The sequence below is a fragment of the Grammomys surdaster genome, unplaced genomic scaffold, assembly GCF_004785775.1.
Source record: "Grammomys surdaster isolate TR1022 unplaced genomic scaffold, NIH_TR_1.0 139, whole genome shotgun sequence".
Lineage (NCBI taxonomy): Eukaryota > Metazoa > Chordata > Mammalia > Rodentia > Muridae > Grammomys > Grammomys surdaster.
This window is the reverse complement of record NW_021604597.1, coordinates 13,062,393-13,077,583: the sequence shown is the minus strand read 5'-3', so window position 1 is coordinate 13,077,583 and position 15,191 is coordinate 13,062,393. Positions and strand designations below refer to the sequence as shown.

General features: G+C 39.6%; 1 protein-coding gene across 3 annotated transcripts in view; it reads left to right on the top strand.

Moving 5' to 3' along the window:
* Plch1 (phospholipase C eta 1) overlaps positions 1–15,191 on the top strand; it is a 184,820-nt gene that overhangs the window by 104,993 nt on the left and 64,636 nt on the right. For all 3 annotated transcript variants that reach the window (XM_028763496.1, XM_028763497.1, XM_028763495.1), the window contains exons 6-7: positions 10,241–10,334; positions 12,059–12,262. In XM_028763496.1, the coding sequence (XP_028619329.1) occupies positions 10,241–10,334; positions 12,059–12,262 (298 nt within the window). The remainder of the gene's footprint in view (positions 1–10,240; positions 10,335–12,058; positions 12,263–15,191) is intronic.

Below are 15,191 nucleotides of genomic sequence, written 5' to 3'. Positions count from 1 at the left end.
TCATGTATAAAGGCTAGTAAATTAGGCTAGGCCTTGCCTAAAGTAGAATTATTAAATTTACTTAAAGGAAAACATTAAATTTTAGTATAAAATAGGCTTTTTAAAATAAACAAGTATGTTTTTTTTATAGTGCTGTCTTACAATGCTTCAAACTCCATTCCTCAGTACAGAGGAGAAATAAGGGGCTTTATGTATAAGTCTCAAACACAGATGGCCTCCCATATATATGACATTCCAAGTTAACTCATTCCCTGTATGGTCACAACGTACATTTCCAAGGCATTGTGCTAAGTTTTGAGAATGTGCAAAGTATACCTTTAGGAATCTCAAAATAAAGAGGTATTTCTTTATATTTTATAATTTTCAGAGTCTATAATAGACAGAGCGCTAAGAAGTAAAGCAACATAGTTTGTTTTGACCTTGTTGAGGATTCTCATGTGGTTGAGGGTGCCTGGAACTCCTGCTTACACTCCCCCCCCAACACACACACACACACACACACACACACACACACACACACACTCTTGTTTCTCAGCTCTGGGAGCATAGATATGCTCCACACATACACAACAAAGCAATGTACTTTTTTTAAGGTTTTCCTTTTTAGGCTTATAAACTTATGAATTAAGAAAAAATATGCTGTTGTATTCTTGAATTGTTGCTTCCTTTAAAATCTCTCTGAGGGACTGGAGAGATGAATCTGTGGTTAAGAACATGTCTGCCTTTCCAAAGGAACTAAGCTTGATTCTCAGGACCCACACTGGTGGCTCACACCATCTGTAACTACAGCCCTAGGGATACGACGCCTGTGGCATCCATGGGCTCCACCACACACATGCACATAGCACACATGCATAAAAGTATAATAGAATATGCCTGAGTAGGGGGCTGGAGAGGATGCTTAGCTGTTAAGAGAGTACCTTGCTGTTACAGAGGAACTGAGTTCAGTTCCTAGCCTCCACATCAAAAGGCTTGCAACTGTAACCTCAGCCACAGGAGATCCATCATCCTCTGCCAGCCTCCATGGGCACTTACACTCCTGTACACATGTGCACAGAGACCCACATATACACATCAGTAATTCTTTTTTTTTAAAGATTTATTTATTTATTTTATTATGAGTACACTGTAGCTGTCTTCAGACACACCAGAAGAGGGCATCCAATCTCACTATGGATGGCTGTGAGCCACCATGTGGTTGCTGGGATTTGAACTCGGGACCTCTGGAAGAGCAGTCAGTGCTCTTAACCGCTGAGCCATCTCTCCAGCCCAGTAATTCTTTTTTTAAAAGTATTTTTTGTGGTCCAGTGGGATGGTTCAGCAGGTTAAGTTGCTTGCTGCTAGCCCTCATGACCCAGGTTTAATCACCAGAACCCACACAAGGAAGGAGAGAACCTACTACCACAAGTTGTCCTGTGACTACCACCTATCCACCGTGCTGTGCATGTGTCCATGTCTTTGTTAGGGTTACTGTTGCTGGGATGAGACACCATGACCTAAAGCGACTTGGAAAGGGAAGGGTTTATCTCACTCACAGTTCTATGTCATGGTTAATCATCATTGTCGTCATTGTCATTATCAAGGCAGTGCTGGCAGAAAGCTCAAGCAGAACAGGAACCTGGAGGGAAAAATTAATGCAGAGGCCATGGAGTAGTGCTGCTTACTGGCTTGCTCCTTGTGGCTTGCTCAGCCTGCCTTTTTTTTTTTTTTTTTTTAAATAAAACGTAGAGTCAGCCCAGGGCAGGGCCCTCAGTGGGCGGGACCCCATCAATCGCTAATTAAGAAAATGCCCTACAGGCTTGCCTACTTACAGCCGATCGTAGGAAGGCATTTTTTAGTTGCGGTTCCCCAATCTCAGATGACTTCAGCTTGTGTCAAGCTGACATAAAACCAGCCAGGATACAAGACATATGACACAAAGAAGTGAATGAGTGTAAGAAAAGGTGGCTTTGTTAACATGTTAATACATTGCTAATATACATGTAACTATGCTCACTTAGTGTTGGTATAATATGAATTAAACCGAATTAAAAATGTATTATTCCCAGTGTGTGCATGATACCTATATGTAGACACACACACACACACACACACACACACACACAGAGACACCACAGTGTACATATGGAAGCCAAAGGACAAATTTTTGGAGTTGATTCTCTCATCTTTCTGTGGGTTCCAGTGATTGATCTCTGGTCATTCAACAAGTGCCTTTACCCATGGAGCCAGTTTGATGTACTTTAAATTAAATTTTTGAAGTGATTTCTTTTAAAAAAATTTTTTTCAGTTGTATGAGGCTGGGATTATGTATCCAAGTTGAACTTATTTCTGTTCCAGTGTTTTAATTCTTGAAACTTCTTTCAATTTTCTCTTGTTCAAATCAGAAAGATACCAGTTTTCCTTGTCATAGCCCAAAACTTGTTTGATGTCCTTAATCTGGGCTGGCTAGTGCTGCTTGCAGGCTCAGAAGTGGCACAAAGTCTCACTGTCCCCTGACTGAGCTGGACAGGTACTTTTTATGACAGCTAAATGCAAGTTTTGAACTACACTATATGGGCAGATGAATTGGCTAATTAGACTCTTCATCTTTTGCTCTAGAGAGAACGAGAAAAAGCATAAAAGAATTGGTAAACTGTCCATATATGAGTTTTCTCTCTATAATTTACTTATTACTGAATCTTAGCCCTAAATTTTCTTTATAATACTGTATAAAAGATTGTTTTTCGTCTATACTCAACAAAGTGGCAAGTAAATCATTAGTTATTTCTGTGCCGATATGGACTCATAGAATGACACCTCGGTGTTTACACTTGATTAACATTTCTTTCCAGTGGAGATGCCTATATTTCCGTGTGTTTGCTTGTTAGGGATCTAACTATTGCGTGCTAAGGGACTGTCCCACAGAAGTATCATCATTGCTTTGCGTTTAAATTACATTTTTAAAAATTTTGTTTTAAACTCCTCTGTAAGACAGAACCACATAATCTTTCCTGGCTTTCTTTTGTGCTAATTTTGGGGATGTGTATAAGAGAGATAAAGAAGAGATACAGACAAGCCAACAGGGAACCAGCAAACAAAGTGTTACTTGAGCAGTTTACTGGGGGTGACCCACCCCATTTCAATGCTGGGAAAACCAGCTTGAACACAGCACATTAGCTCTCACTACAAAGCAAGCTATATTCAATCACCAACTGCTTTCATTTCCTTTCTTGGTGTCTCTTTCTAAAGTGAAATGTATTCAACTTGATTTCTGATGTTTCTTTTTTCTATTCTCTATTCAAGCCAGTTAGCACTTTATTTGTTGTGAATGGACTTTATTATTGTTATTATTATTGTTGCTTGTTTGGTGGTGGTGGTTGTTGTTGTTAGACTATATGGTAGGACAGGGTTAAGCAGATCTGGATATACACTCTGCTTCTTTGACTTAGATCTCATTTACTTGTGAATTAGCTACTTTCCTATTGCCAGGATAAAACTACACATTCATAACTGGGCAGATGAGTTCAGAGAATTAGAATCCATGAAGACTGAGCTAAGGTAGGGAGGCAGGAACAGCTGAGAGCTCACATCTTTTTTTTTTTAATAATTTATTTTTTCTCAAATCGTAGTTCATTCACACAGGGGTTATAAACACAGAAAGGCAGGATGTGGGGAAGGAAATGACACTGGAGTGTGGGTGATCAGGGGGAATACAGATATCTTTCAGAACCGGGTATCAGCTGGGTGAAGATTCAGGGGACAAGTCACTATGACTCTGCCTGTGACTCGCTTGTCCTTATCGAAGTTGGTATTGCCTGCAAAGGCTACCTTTTTACAAGGTCTATGACTACTCAGGCTGGTAAATTTCCACAAAAGCTGCCTGTTTACATTAGCTTATAGCCATCTGTTTCAATGTTTTTCCACTGAGACTCAAGACTTGGTGTTAGTATACATGTATGTCAGGCCTATTGCTGATTTTAAGCCTATGGCTGAATTTAGGCCTTCAGTGTGTAAGCAGGGTTGCCCCTGACATCTCCTCCCTCCTCTAAGTATAGAAGGGCTGTGGCAATTCTAATCTTGTGAAGGCAGGGATAGAGGCCTGACTTCCAGTACTTGAAGGGGACCTTGTAATGGGAGAGCTCACATCTTAACCCTCAAGCAGGAGGTAGAGAGAACAAACTGAAAATGAGTCTTTTGAAATGTCAAAGTCTGCCCACAGTGACAGACTTCCTTCAACACGGCCATACTTCCTAATCTTTCTGAAACATTTCTACCAATTGGGGCCCAAGTATTCAAACACATGAGCCTGGGAGGTATTTTCATTCAAACCAACACAAACTCTCATTCACAAGTGAGTCTTAAAATTCTACTGATAGCCATATTGCCATGGCAGGATTAGGGTAGAAGTGGAGTTAGTTTGTTTTAATGAATTTCTGTATTAAATGTTTAATAAATTGTCATATTTACTTAATTGTACGGATTTATCATTTCCAAGGAGCCTATGCAGGGTTACAAGTGAGCCAGTACCTATGAGATTTTACAATTCCATAGAGAATAAGTTTTTTTTTTTTTACTCTTTGAACAACTTGAGTATCTTAAAATCATTTTAAGAAGAAAAAGTTATGGAGATGCCTGTGATAAATTTTCATGGCACTAGGAGACTCTAAAGAAATGAGGATGTGAGAGAGTAGGAATGCCTGTGTATGCTTAATACCAGGTCTGATAACTCCTGGACAGACATGTAGCCTGGGCAAATGCAAACGGTGGCAAAGGACTGTGGTATCATGATGGTGAATAGGAGTATAGGACATGGCAAAAGCTGCTCGTTCAGATCCTTCTGACATCTCTGTGTCTTTGGCTCCTTCTCTGTAGGTATACACAGGATATCTTCTGAATGAGAGTATTACATTGTAACTCATGAAAAGAAATCAGAAAGTCCTTCCCAGGAGTAAACACCTACTTAAAGGAGAAGGCCTGGGGGTAGATTGGAGACACTTTCCTGTATTTGTTATTTCTTCACATTTCAAGGTGCAGTGTGTTAGTGTAGCCCGTCCAGATTGTCATCACTTACACACAACTGGAATTTTCTTCTGTGTTAGTTCCCCTTTGTCTCATCATTCCCACATCTGCTATGATGTAGAATAATAATAATAATAATAATAACAACATTAAAGTGCTCTTTGTTCCCTGGTGTTTATTATGAACTATTAAAACCCTTGCGGTCTCCTGCATGATTGGATAACTTTTGTTACTTCCAGTGAGTCAGTCCCCTTCAAATTTGGACCTCTGAATAGTTCATCCATGTGATGAGGTTGTGAGCTCCCATTTCCACTTTTGGACATTGATAGGGAGCTAGGGGTTAAGTTAATAACTTTGGACAGTGATGTCATCAGTCTGGACCTTCATGCTTTTATCATGGACATTCCACAAATAAAATGCCCTGGGGCTCAAGGCTTAATAAACACATTCAGGTGCCCTTAGGGTAGATGTCCAGAGAGGGCATAGGTCTCGGCAGCCAACCCTCTTCCTATGCAGTTCTTTTGTTTGTTCCTGAGTTGCCATTTAGGATACATAGATAATGGGAAGAAAAGCAAGGTCCCTCTACTCAGGGTCATTTTATCGAACTGAGCCTGGAGGAGGGTTGGGGCAACAGTTAAATCAGCCCTTGATAACCCTAAACAGGCTTCTCTGAGCCTTCTTGACAGGCCCTTCTCTTTGCCTTATTTCTAATAATCCACTTATACAAAGAATCATGATGTTCTGTAAGCCAGGATTCCCATCGTTAGCATCTAAACTCCTCAGCCTGGTACTTACGGCAGGCCCTGTCGATGTCTGAGCATCTTGGTTGGCTTTCAGCAGGAATCCTGTCTATGTAGCTTGAGTTCCCTTTCCATCCAAGTAGTGCTTCACCTGCTCGTCCCCATTTTTCTTGATTTTGAACCTTGGTTTCTTTTTTATACAAAGGGCATCCGGTACCCACTTTTCCCATCTCACAATATCAAGTTGAAGGTTGATCTTGATGAAAATGACTCATATGTTCAGAAGTGCAACAATGTGAAGAATTAAAATTAAAATATACAAATCTAGTGGCTTTAACTTCATCCTGGCTGGTGGAATCACTCCAACCCATTTGAATGGCAATAGTGCACATCGCTTGCTGAGGGGCATGCGCTTCCTCACCCTTTCTATTTGGGTTGACGTTCTGCCAGGAAATAACAAAAGCCAGTGCTGTGTGAAGTCTGCCCCAGAGAATCTGTATCTGGTTTCATTTTCTAAATTAGCATGAAGCTACTTACACGTGGATAGGGCTTGAGAGAATGTCTCTATCTATCTATCTATCTATCTATCTGTCTATCTGTCTATCTGTCTATCTGTCTATCTGTCTATCTGTCTATCTGTCTATCTGTCTATCTGTCTGTCTGTCTGTCTGTCTGTCTGTCTGTCTATCTGTCTATCTGTCTATCTGTCTATCTATCTCTATCTATCTATCTATCTATCTATCTATCTATCTATCTATCTGCTGTCTGTCTGTCTATCTATCATCTATCTACATTACTGTACCTCAGGAGACAGAAAGCACACAGGGACATTTTAATATACAGAAACTTTAAGGACTCATATTTCAGATGCTGTATAACTCAATCACAAGGTAGGAAAGTATTTGCAATACACTAAAAATAGTAATACTGAGTAGTGGGGGAAATGCCTTTATGGGTCCGGTTACCTATAAACACTTTGCCCTTACTAGTAATCAAAAATGCAAAAGTAAGCCAAAAGCTTATTATTTTGAGCCATTAATTTAGTGAACATCAACAATCATAGTAACTACTTTAGCTTATAAATGATCTAATTATTCAGGATGGCACTTTTACAAGTCTGGAAATTGTCAGAGTTTATCAAACTTTGATCCATTTTGCCTTCAGTCATTTATTTTAAAGAAATAGCTAAGTACATACAGAAAAATTTGGAAAGTTGTGCACTTCAGCATTCTTCAGAATGAATAAAAATTGAAGACAACCTAAAATGTTCAGTAACAGACCTTGATAGCATTTGAGTTTTCAAACTGGATTTGCACAATGAGACCAACCTGAGGCATTTTGTTCTCTGTGCCTGATTCATTGTCTTTTTAAGACACAAGTGTTATAAACACTAGGATTGCTCACCTTATAAAATAAAATCAGTTGCAATACAAAACAGCACTGCTGGCTGCAGGTGGTATCACGTATTATGTGATATCAAATACTGACCCATAAATAGATTCTTATTTCACCCAAGTCCATCCTCACCAGGTAGAATATTAGAATTTTATCTTAATGGTAGTATTATCAGTTATATTGAATCGAATATTCATACCCAACGATCTAAGTGACAATTCTTAATACCCATGAATGTGTTGAATGTTTATATGTTGATTAATACAATTACAATGTTAATTATCTTGGACTTGAGGTGGGCATTAGAGCCCAAAGTAAGAGTTCTCATAAAAGAACAGTAGAAAAAGGTACACCGGAAGAAGGCCTTCTGGAGGAGGTGGAGACTGTAGTATTCTTCAAGCCAAGGGATGTATGCCAAGTTCAAATACAAGGAGAGGTGGGGCAGGTTCTTCCTCAGAGCCTCCAGGGAAGCTAATCCTGCTGACACCTTGGTTTTGGACTTCTGGCATTCATTACCACAGCAGAATAAGTATCTGTTGCTTTAATCCAGCAGCTTATTGGTTATAGTATCTCTAGATCTCTAACATAACACATAAAGTGTGTGTGTGGGAGGATGTCATCCAAAGATATTAACTTATATCAGAAGCCAAGTACAATAGTAGCATGGCCCAAGAATCCCGCAATAAAGCCAGGAATGAGCTGTGCTCATGAATACAAATCTTCTGTCTAACTGATGATTGACTTCATTTTAAATGTCTGTAAATAATTTTAAACATCCTTAGTGTCATCTGTTGTCCCTCCCTTCTTATCCTTTACCCCAGGAAATTCTCCTTTTATTCCCTTCTCCTACTCACCTGTGTTCTACTGTCCCCTCTCTAGAGCTCTTTGTTACCCACCCCTTCCGTGAGTGATTTTCTTTTTTATAACTTTTCTTCTTCTATACTCAAACTCTAAGACTGACAAGGCTAACTGTGTGAGTGAGGAAATTCTGTACTACTCAAAAACTGGAAACAAACAAATCGAAACAAGAAACTTGATGGAGGTGGAATAGATATGACACAGGAAGAGGAAATATCAGAAGCTGGTTGGTAACGTCATCAGAATAAGACAATCATAGCTGTAAGCTGAGAATGAGACACCATGAGAAAAAATTCAGTGGGGAAAAAGAAGTTCCAAGAAACTTAAAGTTTGAGAGCAGAGAGGTAAGCAGAGTGCAGGGTTTATAAAGCAGGAGCGGAGCAGGGAGGAAATTATCACGCAATACCAAAAGTGATAAGCTTAAAACAGACGAATCTCCAGAGATGCCCGTTGAGGACCATGAACACTGTGGAACATGAGCCACTCATATGCAAATCAGATTCATTATTATAAGTGAAAAAAAAGACCAAAGCTAACTGAATTAAGCTGAAGCAGGATGAATAAACAAGGCTGGCATAAGCACCACATCAGGACTTTCCCCAAACCACTTGGAAGCCGAGAAACACAAGAGTGGTGATTCCAACCTAGAATTTTCTGCCTCGATAAAGGATCAAAAAAAAGTGTGTGTGTGTGTGTGTGCGCGCACACGCACACTGAATATATACAGAACAGCAGCAAAATGCAGCCATTTGACTTTGTGAGAGATCTCTTATGGAAGTCAGTTCCACAGCTCATCAGAGCTCTAAATCAGACAAGCTTAAAAGAGGCACTATTACTAAAGCGGACAGTGGAATTCAGAGGCCATTTCTTCTCTTGCTGTCATGGGAAAAATATACCAAGGTCCCATTAGAATCATGGGAAGTATTTGTGGTAGACTATTAAGTTTTACTGCATAGCATAGTCACCAACGTGCAATACTTGCATAGTTGGGATAATTTAAAGGCCAGATTCTTTAGTAAGTGCTATGTAGGTGCGCAGAGGGATAATAGACAAAGTGAGAAAGACTTACTGTTTAACATAATAAGTCAGCAGGTATGTGTCTGAAGTGGAAAGGAGCGTGCAGTTTCAAAACAAATATTAAGTATTAGTTTTGTCGCCTTTGGAAGAAAGAGTCAGGGCTTACCAAAGGGAATTGTACTTAGTCATTAATACCACAATTTTGACTTGCTCAATAATAGGTCGAGTTATTAAAATAAAAAAAATGAGTTCAGCAATATTAAAATTTGCTAATTCAGTTTCAGCTGTGTGTCTGATGTGCTAGGGAAGTGTGGTCATGAGAAATGTAATCCTTTACTCCACTGACTCTGGGAATTTCTCTCACTGGAAATGTGTTTCTAGAGAACTAACAAGTCTGAAGATAAGCAGGGTCAGAATGTGAATACATTTTACGGATTCCTTACTGGTTCCTATAACTCATCTGTATTGTGTGTGTTTACCTATAATGTGAGGATTTTTCCTCTTCTAGAAGATTTTAAAATACAGTAATCAACAGAACAGAATGAGGCCAGTTTTAAACATGCAACAAATCAGAATCCAGTAACTGGTTTGAAAATTGTAACACATCAAATGATTTGTAGGTTTCAGCTATATTGAAAAGCCAAACAGCCTTCAAATACTTTAGGAGAAATGAAGACAACGTCAAGGGATTAGATCTATATGAAAGAAAAAGGGTTAGACTTAAAATCTAGAAGATCCAAATGTGAACCTTGGGTTTTGCCTCTTACAGTTCTGGGACTTTTGCGGTACTACTTAATCATCTCTGCGTCAGTTATGTCAGCTATAAGCTGAGAGGTGTAGATGATAGTTGTCATGGCTGGAGAGATGGCTCAGTGATTAAGAATGCATGCCTTTCTCAACAGCCAGCACACATTGACTCAGGACTCACATAACAGGCTCAGGGTTCTTCCTACATCAGGCGTGTGTGCACATTGTGCACATTTAAAAACAAAGATGATTGTAACTACTGTCTTTCTTTGATAGCAATATGCACATGTAATAGACATCATAAGGAGAGGCTTAGAAATAAAACTGTGTCATGCTGTTGAGATGCTACTTTCATGAGGAGGCTGTGGGGCTGGATGAGAGTGGATTCACTAGACCTTCAACTCTCGTTAACAGAGTAATTCACACTGTAATTGACAGAAAGTTGTTTTCTAGAAATCTCTTTCTTTCAATTCTGCTTTCTTTAGATGAGCAATGTCACGCTGGACTACTGTCTCGACATCATAAAGAAGTTTGAAGTTTCTGAAGAAAACAAAGCGAAAAACGTCCTCAGTATAGAAGGTAACCAGTGATCTCCCTTTCTGTCTCCCCTATCTCTGTAAATTTTATTACAGTTTTTAGGAAGCAAAACTGGGAAATATTTGTAGAATTTTAGGTAATTCACTGAAGTCCAGAAAGCATATACTTTTATGCAAAGCAGATTTCTGGCTTTGTTTTTCTCTTATTTTTGCAGTATCTCTTAAGCTACCAGTGTGTGTGATGCATGCCAACAAATATTTGGACTTTGCTCAGATGGATAATTTTTTTGGAAGTAGTCATGTACTGATGCTTGCAGGAAGAATAGTTGGCCCCCAAACAAATAATCTATAAAAGTAGTGACTTGAAAATAAACATTTTTTTAAAAAAACCCAAAATATTAGAAATTGGCTTGTTTTTCCCAATTGGTAGAGTTTTAGAAACTGTTAGAAACAGAAGTGTTGTCAACATTCCCACTTTGTTTAATAGCTAAGGAAAGTAAGACCAAAAGCAATTAAATAATTTACTTATCATTATGCACTAAAACGCTAGTCCCTAGGGTTTATACATTAAAAACATGCTATAAATATAGCTATAGTATGCATAAACTATATGCCTTTGAAATATATAGAGAAATAAATTATAGGCTGTGGAATTTCCCTAGCAGAACAGATCATTTTAACTGAAGACTTCAGGGAAACTCAACTTTCCCCATGAATATGATGCAAAGCCACAATTTACTGTTAACTTCTGGAATCGCCTTTCTCCCATCATCAGTGTGGATAAGGGTGCGTGTGTACGTGCGTGCGTGCGTGTGTGTACACATGCGCACATGGATGCTCACACATGCACCAATCAGGCTCATATTGCTGTACCTGGCTTGATAAGGAATCTTTAATGCCTAGTACTTATTTCCTGGGGTGGAAGAAAATTAAAAGGAAGAGGAATAATTTAAAATTTCCTATCATTTAAAGTATTAAAAAAAAACAGAAGACAAACTAACTTGGGCCTCTTAAGACTGTGATTAGATATGAATATTTTTCTTAAGGCTTTCCCCTAAAGATGCAATTAAATGTAGTCTATAGTTATAAACATAAAGGTCACCAGGAAGAAACTATGAAGACTCAGAGGACATTTACTGATTGGATTTTACCAAACGAGTCTCAAAGACTTGAGACAACCTGTCATAACAATAAGCACTTCTGGTCACTTATATTTTTCTTCAAAAATTCCATGGTGATGGCTGCCTCTTCTATTCAGGCTTTAAGCATAGCTTATAGAAAATCTGTCTGTTGTCTACACAAACAAAGGATTATTTTAAAATTATTTATGTGAAAGTCATTGGCAGTATTTTTTGCAAAACAAGTTTCATAGTTAGTCACCCTCTGAATTTAGGCCGTCCTTAAAGTTTGCCCTTAGACTGTATCATGTGCTGGTGTTCAGAACATTGTAACAACTTACCAGTTACTGGTTGACTGAGGTTAAATCTGGCTATAATATGACACTGAAGGCACATTGTGTAAGCATAACTTGAGATTAATACTTAATAAATGCTTTTAAAAAGATGTCAGTTAATTTTTCTTAAACAGCTGTTCCCTAAAGTCATATTTTTTGATTTGTCATCAGGCAGATCTCTCACTGCTCCAAGTGTCACCACAAGCATTATCCTGATATTTGCTTATGAATGTTCTTTGACCATTTTGTCTCTGTTGGCATCAGTTACGTAGATCCTCTGTGAAAGCTGTAGCATCTCACTCTCTTCTTTGAAGGCTTCACGAACTTCATGCGTAGCCCTGCTTGTGATGTATTTAACCCTTTGCACCATGAAGTATACCAAGACATGGATCAGCCCCTCTGCAACTACTACATTGCCTCATCTCACAATACATACCTGACTGGGGACCAGCTCCTTTCTCAATCCAAAGTGGATATGTATGCACGGGTGCTACAAGAGGGATGTCGATGCGTGGAAGGTAAGTATAGTTTGTCTGAGCTTTGGCGTGATTGGTTAGTATGCCATTTGAATAGGCTCCAAAGCTCTTTCTATACCAATTAGACATATTTCTCCATTATAAAGTCATATTTTCTCTGTTTCCTTATTGTTAAATCACGGGGGACAGAGAAATGTGCCAATATTTGAGAAACATCCTTGAATTGCAAAAAATAAAGATAAAAATAAAAAACCCGTGAAAAATAATAACCGTCCTGAAAAGATATTAAAAAAAAAAAAACGCCTTCGGCCCCTGCCTGGTCCCTTGGACTGGAGCAGACACAGAGTCGGTCTGCTCCTGTCCTGTGGAGAAACTGAATCCTGAGTCATCCAGGAGCCACTGCACTCAGAGCAGCTGGTAAGAACTCCATCTCACTCCCTAAGCCCCAGAGATACATCTGGGAGCCAGGGACATCCAGGGCACAGCAGCTACCCAAACCCCGCCCCTCCGGAATTCCACTTCCCTTCGGCCCCTGCCTGGTCCCTTGGACTGGAGCAGACACAGAGTCGGTCTGCTCCTGTCCTGTGGAGAAACTGAATCCTGAGTCATCCAGGAGCCACTGCACTCAGAGCAGCTGGTAAGAACTCCATCTCACTCCCTAGGCCCCAGAAATACATCTGGGAGCCAGGGACATCTAGGGCACAGCAGCTACCCAAACCCTGCCCCTCCGGAATTCCACTTCCCTTCGGCCCCTGCCTGGTCCCTGGGACTGGAGCAGACACAGAGTAGGTCTGCTCCTGTCCTGTGGAGAAACTGAATCCTGAGTCATCGAGAAGTCACTACACTCAGAGCAGCTGAAACTGAATTCTGAGTCATCAGGGACCCACTGCACTCAGAGCAGCTGGAGCCACTGCACTCAGAGCAGCTGACACAGAGTTGGTCTGCTCCTGTCCTGTGGAGAAACTGAATCCTGAGTCATCTAGGAGCCACTGCACTCAGAGCAGCTGAAACTGAATCCTGAGTCATCGAGAACCCACTGCACTCAGAGCAGCCGAGGAGCCACTGCACTCAGAACAGAAGGATTACCAGATCCAAGAGGTGGCCTGAGTCCCAGGAGTTCTTCCACCCGGGAGATTAGGGGCATAAGACCACAGAGACCTCTGGACTCCGAGGAGCTCTGCAATAAGCAAGATAACTGGAAATACAGATTCCAATCTTACACAGAGAGGGCAGGTACCACTAGAGTTACCCAGATGGCGAAAGGCAAGCGCAAGAACATAAGCAACAGAAACCAAAGTTTCTTGGCATCATCAGTGCCCAATTCTCCCAATATAGCAAGCCCTGAACACCCCATCACACCTGAAAAGCAGGATTCAGAATTAAAATCACTTCTCATGATGATGATAGAGGATTATAAGAAGGAATTAAGTAACTCCCTTAAAGAAATACAGGAGAGTACAAGTAAACAGATAGAAGCCCTTAAAGAGGAATCACAGAAATCCCTTAAAGAAATGCAAGAAAACACAAAGAAGGAATTAAACAAAAACATTCAGGATCTGAAACTGGAAATAGAAACAATAAAGAAAGTTCAAAGGGAGACAACCATGGAGATAGAAAACCTAAGAAAGAGATCAGGAGTCACAGACGCAAGCATCACCAACCGAATACAAGAGATAGAAGAGAGAATCTCAAATGCAGAAGATACGGTGGAAAATATTGACACAGTTGTCAAAGAAAATGAAAAAAGCAAAAAACTCCTAACTCAAAACATCCAGGAAATTCAGGACACAATGAGAAGACCAAACCTAAGGATAATAGGTATAGATGAGAATGAAGATTCCCAACTTAAAGGGCCAGTAAATATCTTCAACAAAATCATTGAGGAAAATTTCCCTAACCTAAAGAACAAGATGCCCATAAACATACAAGAAGCCTACAGAACACCAAATAGACTAGACCAGAAAAGAAATACCTCCCGTCACATAATAATCAAAACATCAGATGCACAAAACAAAGAAAAAATACTAAAAGCAGTAAGGGAAAAAGGTCAAGTAACATATAAAGGCAGACCTATAAGAATTACACCAGACTTCTCACCAGAGACTATAAAAGCCAGAAGAGCCTGGACGGACATCATACAGACACTAAGAGAACACAATTGCCAGCCCAGATTACTATACCCAGCAAAACTCTCAATCAATATAGATGGTGAAACCAAGATATTCCATGACAAAACCAAATTTGCACAATATCTTCCCACAAACCCAGCACTTCAAAGGATAATGGATGGAAAACGCCAACACAAGGAGGGAAACTACAACCTAGAAAAAGCAAGGAAGTAATCTTCCAACAACCCCAAAAGAAGATAACTATACAAACATAACTTTACCTCTAATAACAAAAATAACAGGAAGCCACAATCATTTTTCCTTAATATCTCTTAACATCAATGGTCTCAATTCCCCAATAAAAAGACGCAGACTAGCAGACTGGATACACAAACAAGACCCAGAATTTTGCTGCATACAAGAAACACACCTCAGTGACAAAGACAGACACTACCTCAGAATAAAAGGGTGGAAAACAATTTTCCAAGCCAATGGTCCCAAGAAACAAGCTGGAGTAGCCATTCTAATATCAAATAAAATCGACTTCCATCCAAAATTAATCAAAAAAGATAAGGAAGGACACTTCATACTCATCAAAGGAAAAAGCTACCAAGGTGAACTCTCAATTCTGAACATCTATGCCCCAAATGCAAGGGCACCTACATACATAAAAGAAACTTTACTAAAGCTCAAAACACACATTACACCTCACACAATAATAGTGGGGGATTTCAACACCCCATTGTCAGCAATGGACAGATCATGGAAACAGAAACTAAACAGAGACACTTTGAAATTAACAGAAGTTATGAACCAAATGGACTTAACAGACATCTATAGAACATTTCATCCTAAAACAAAAG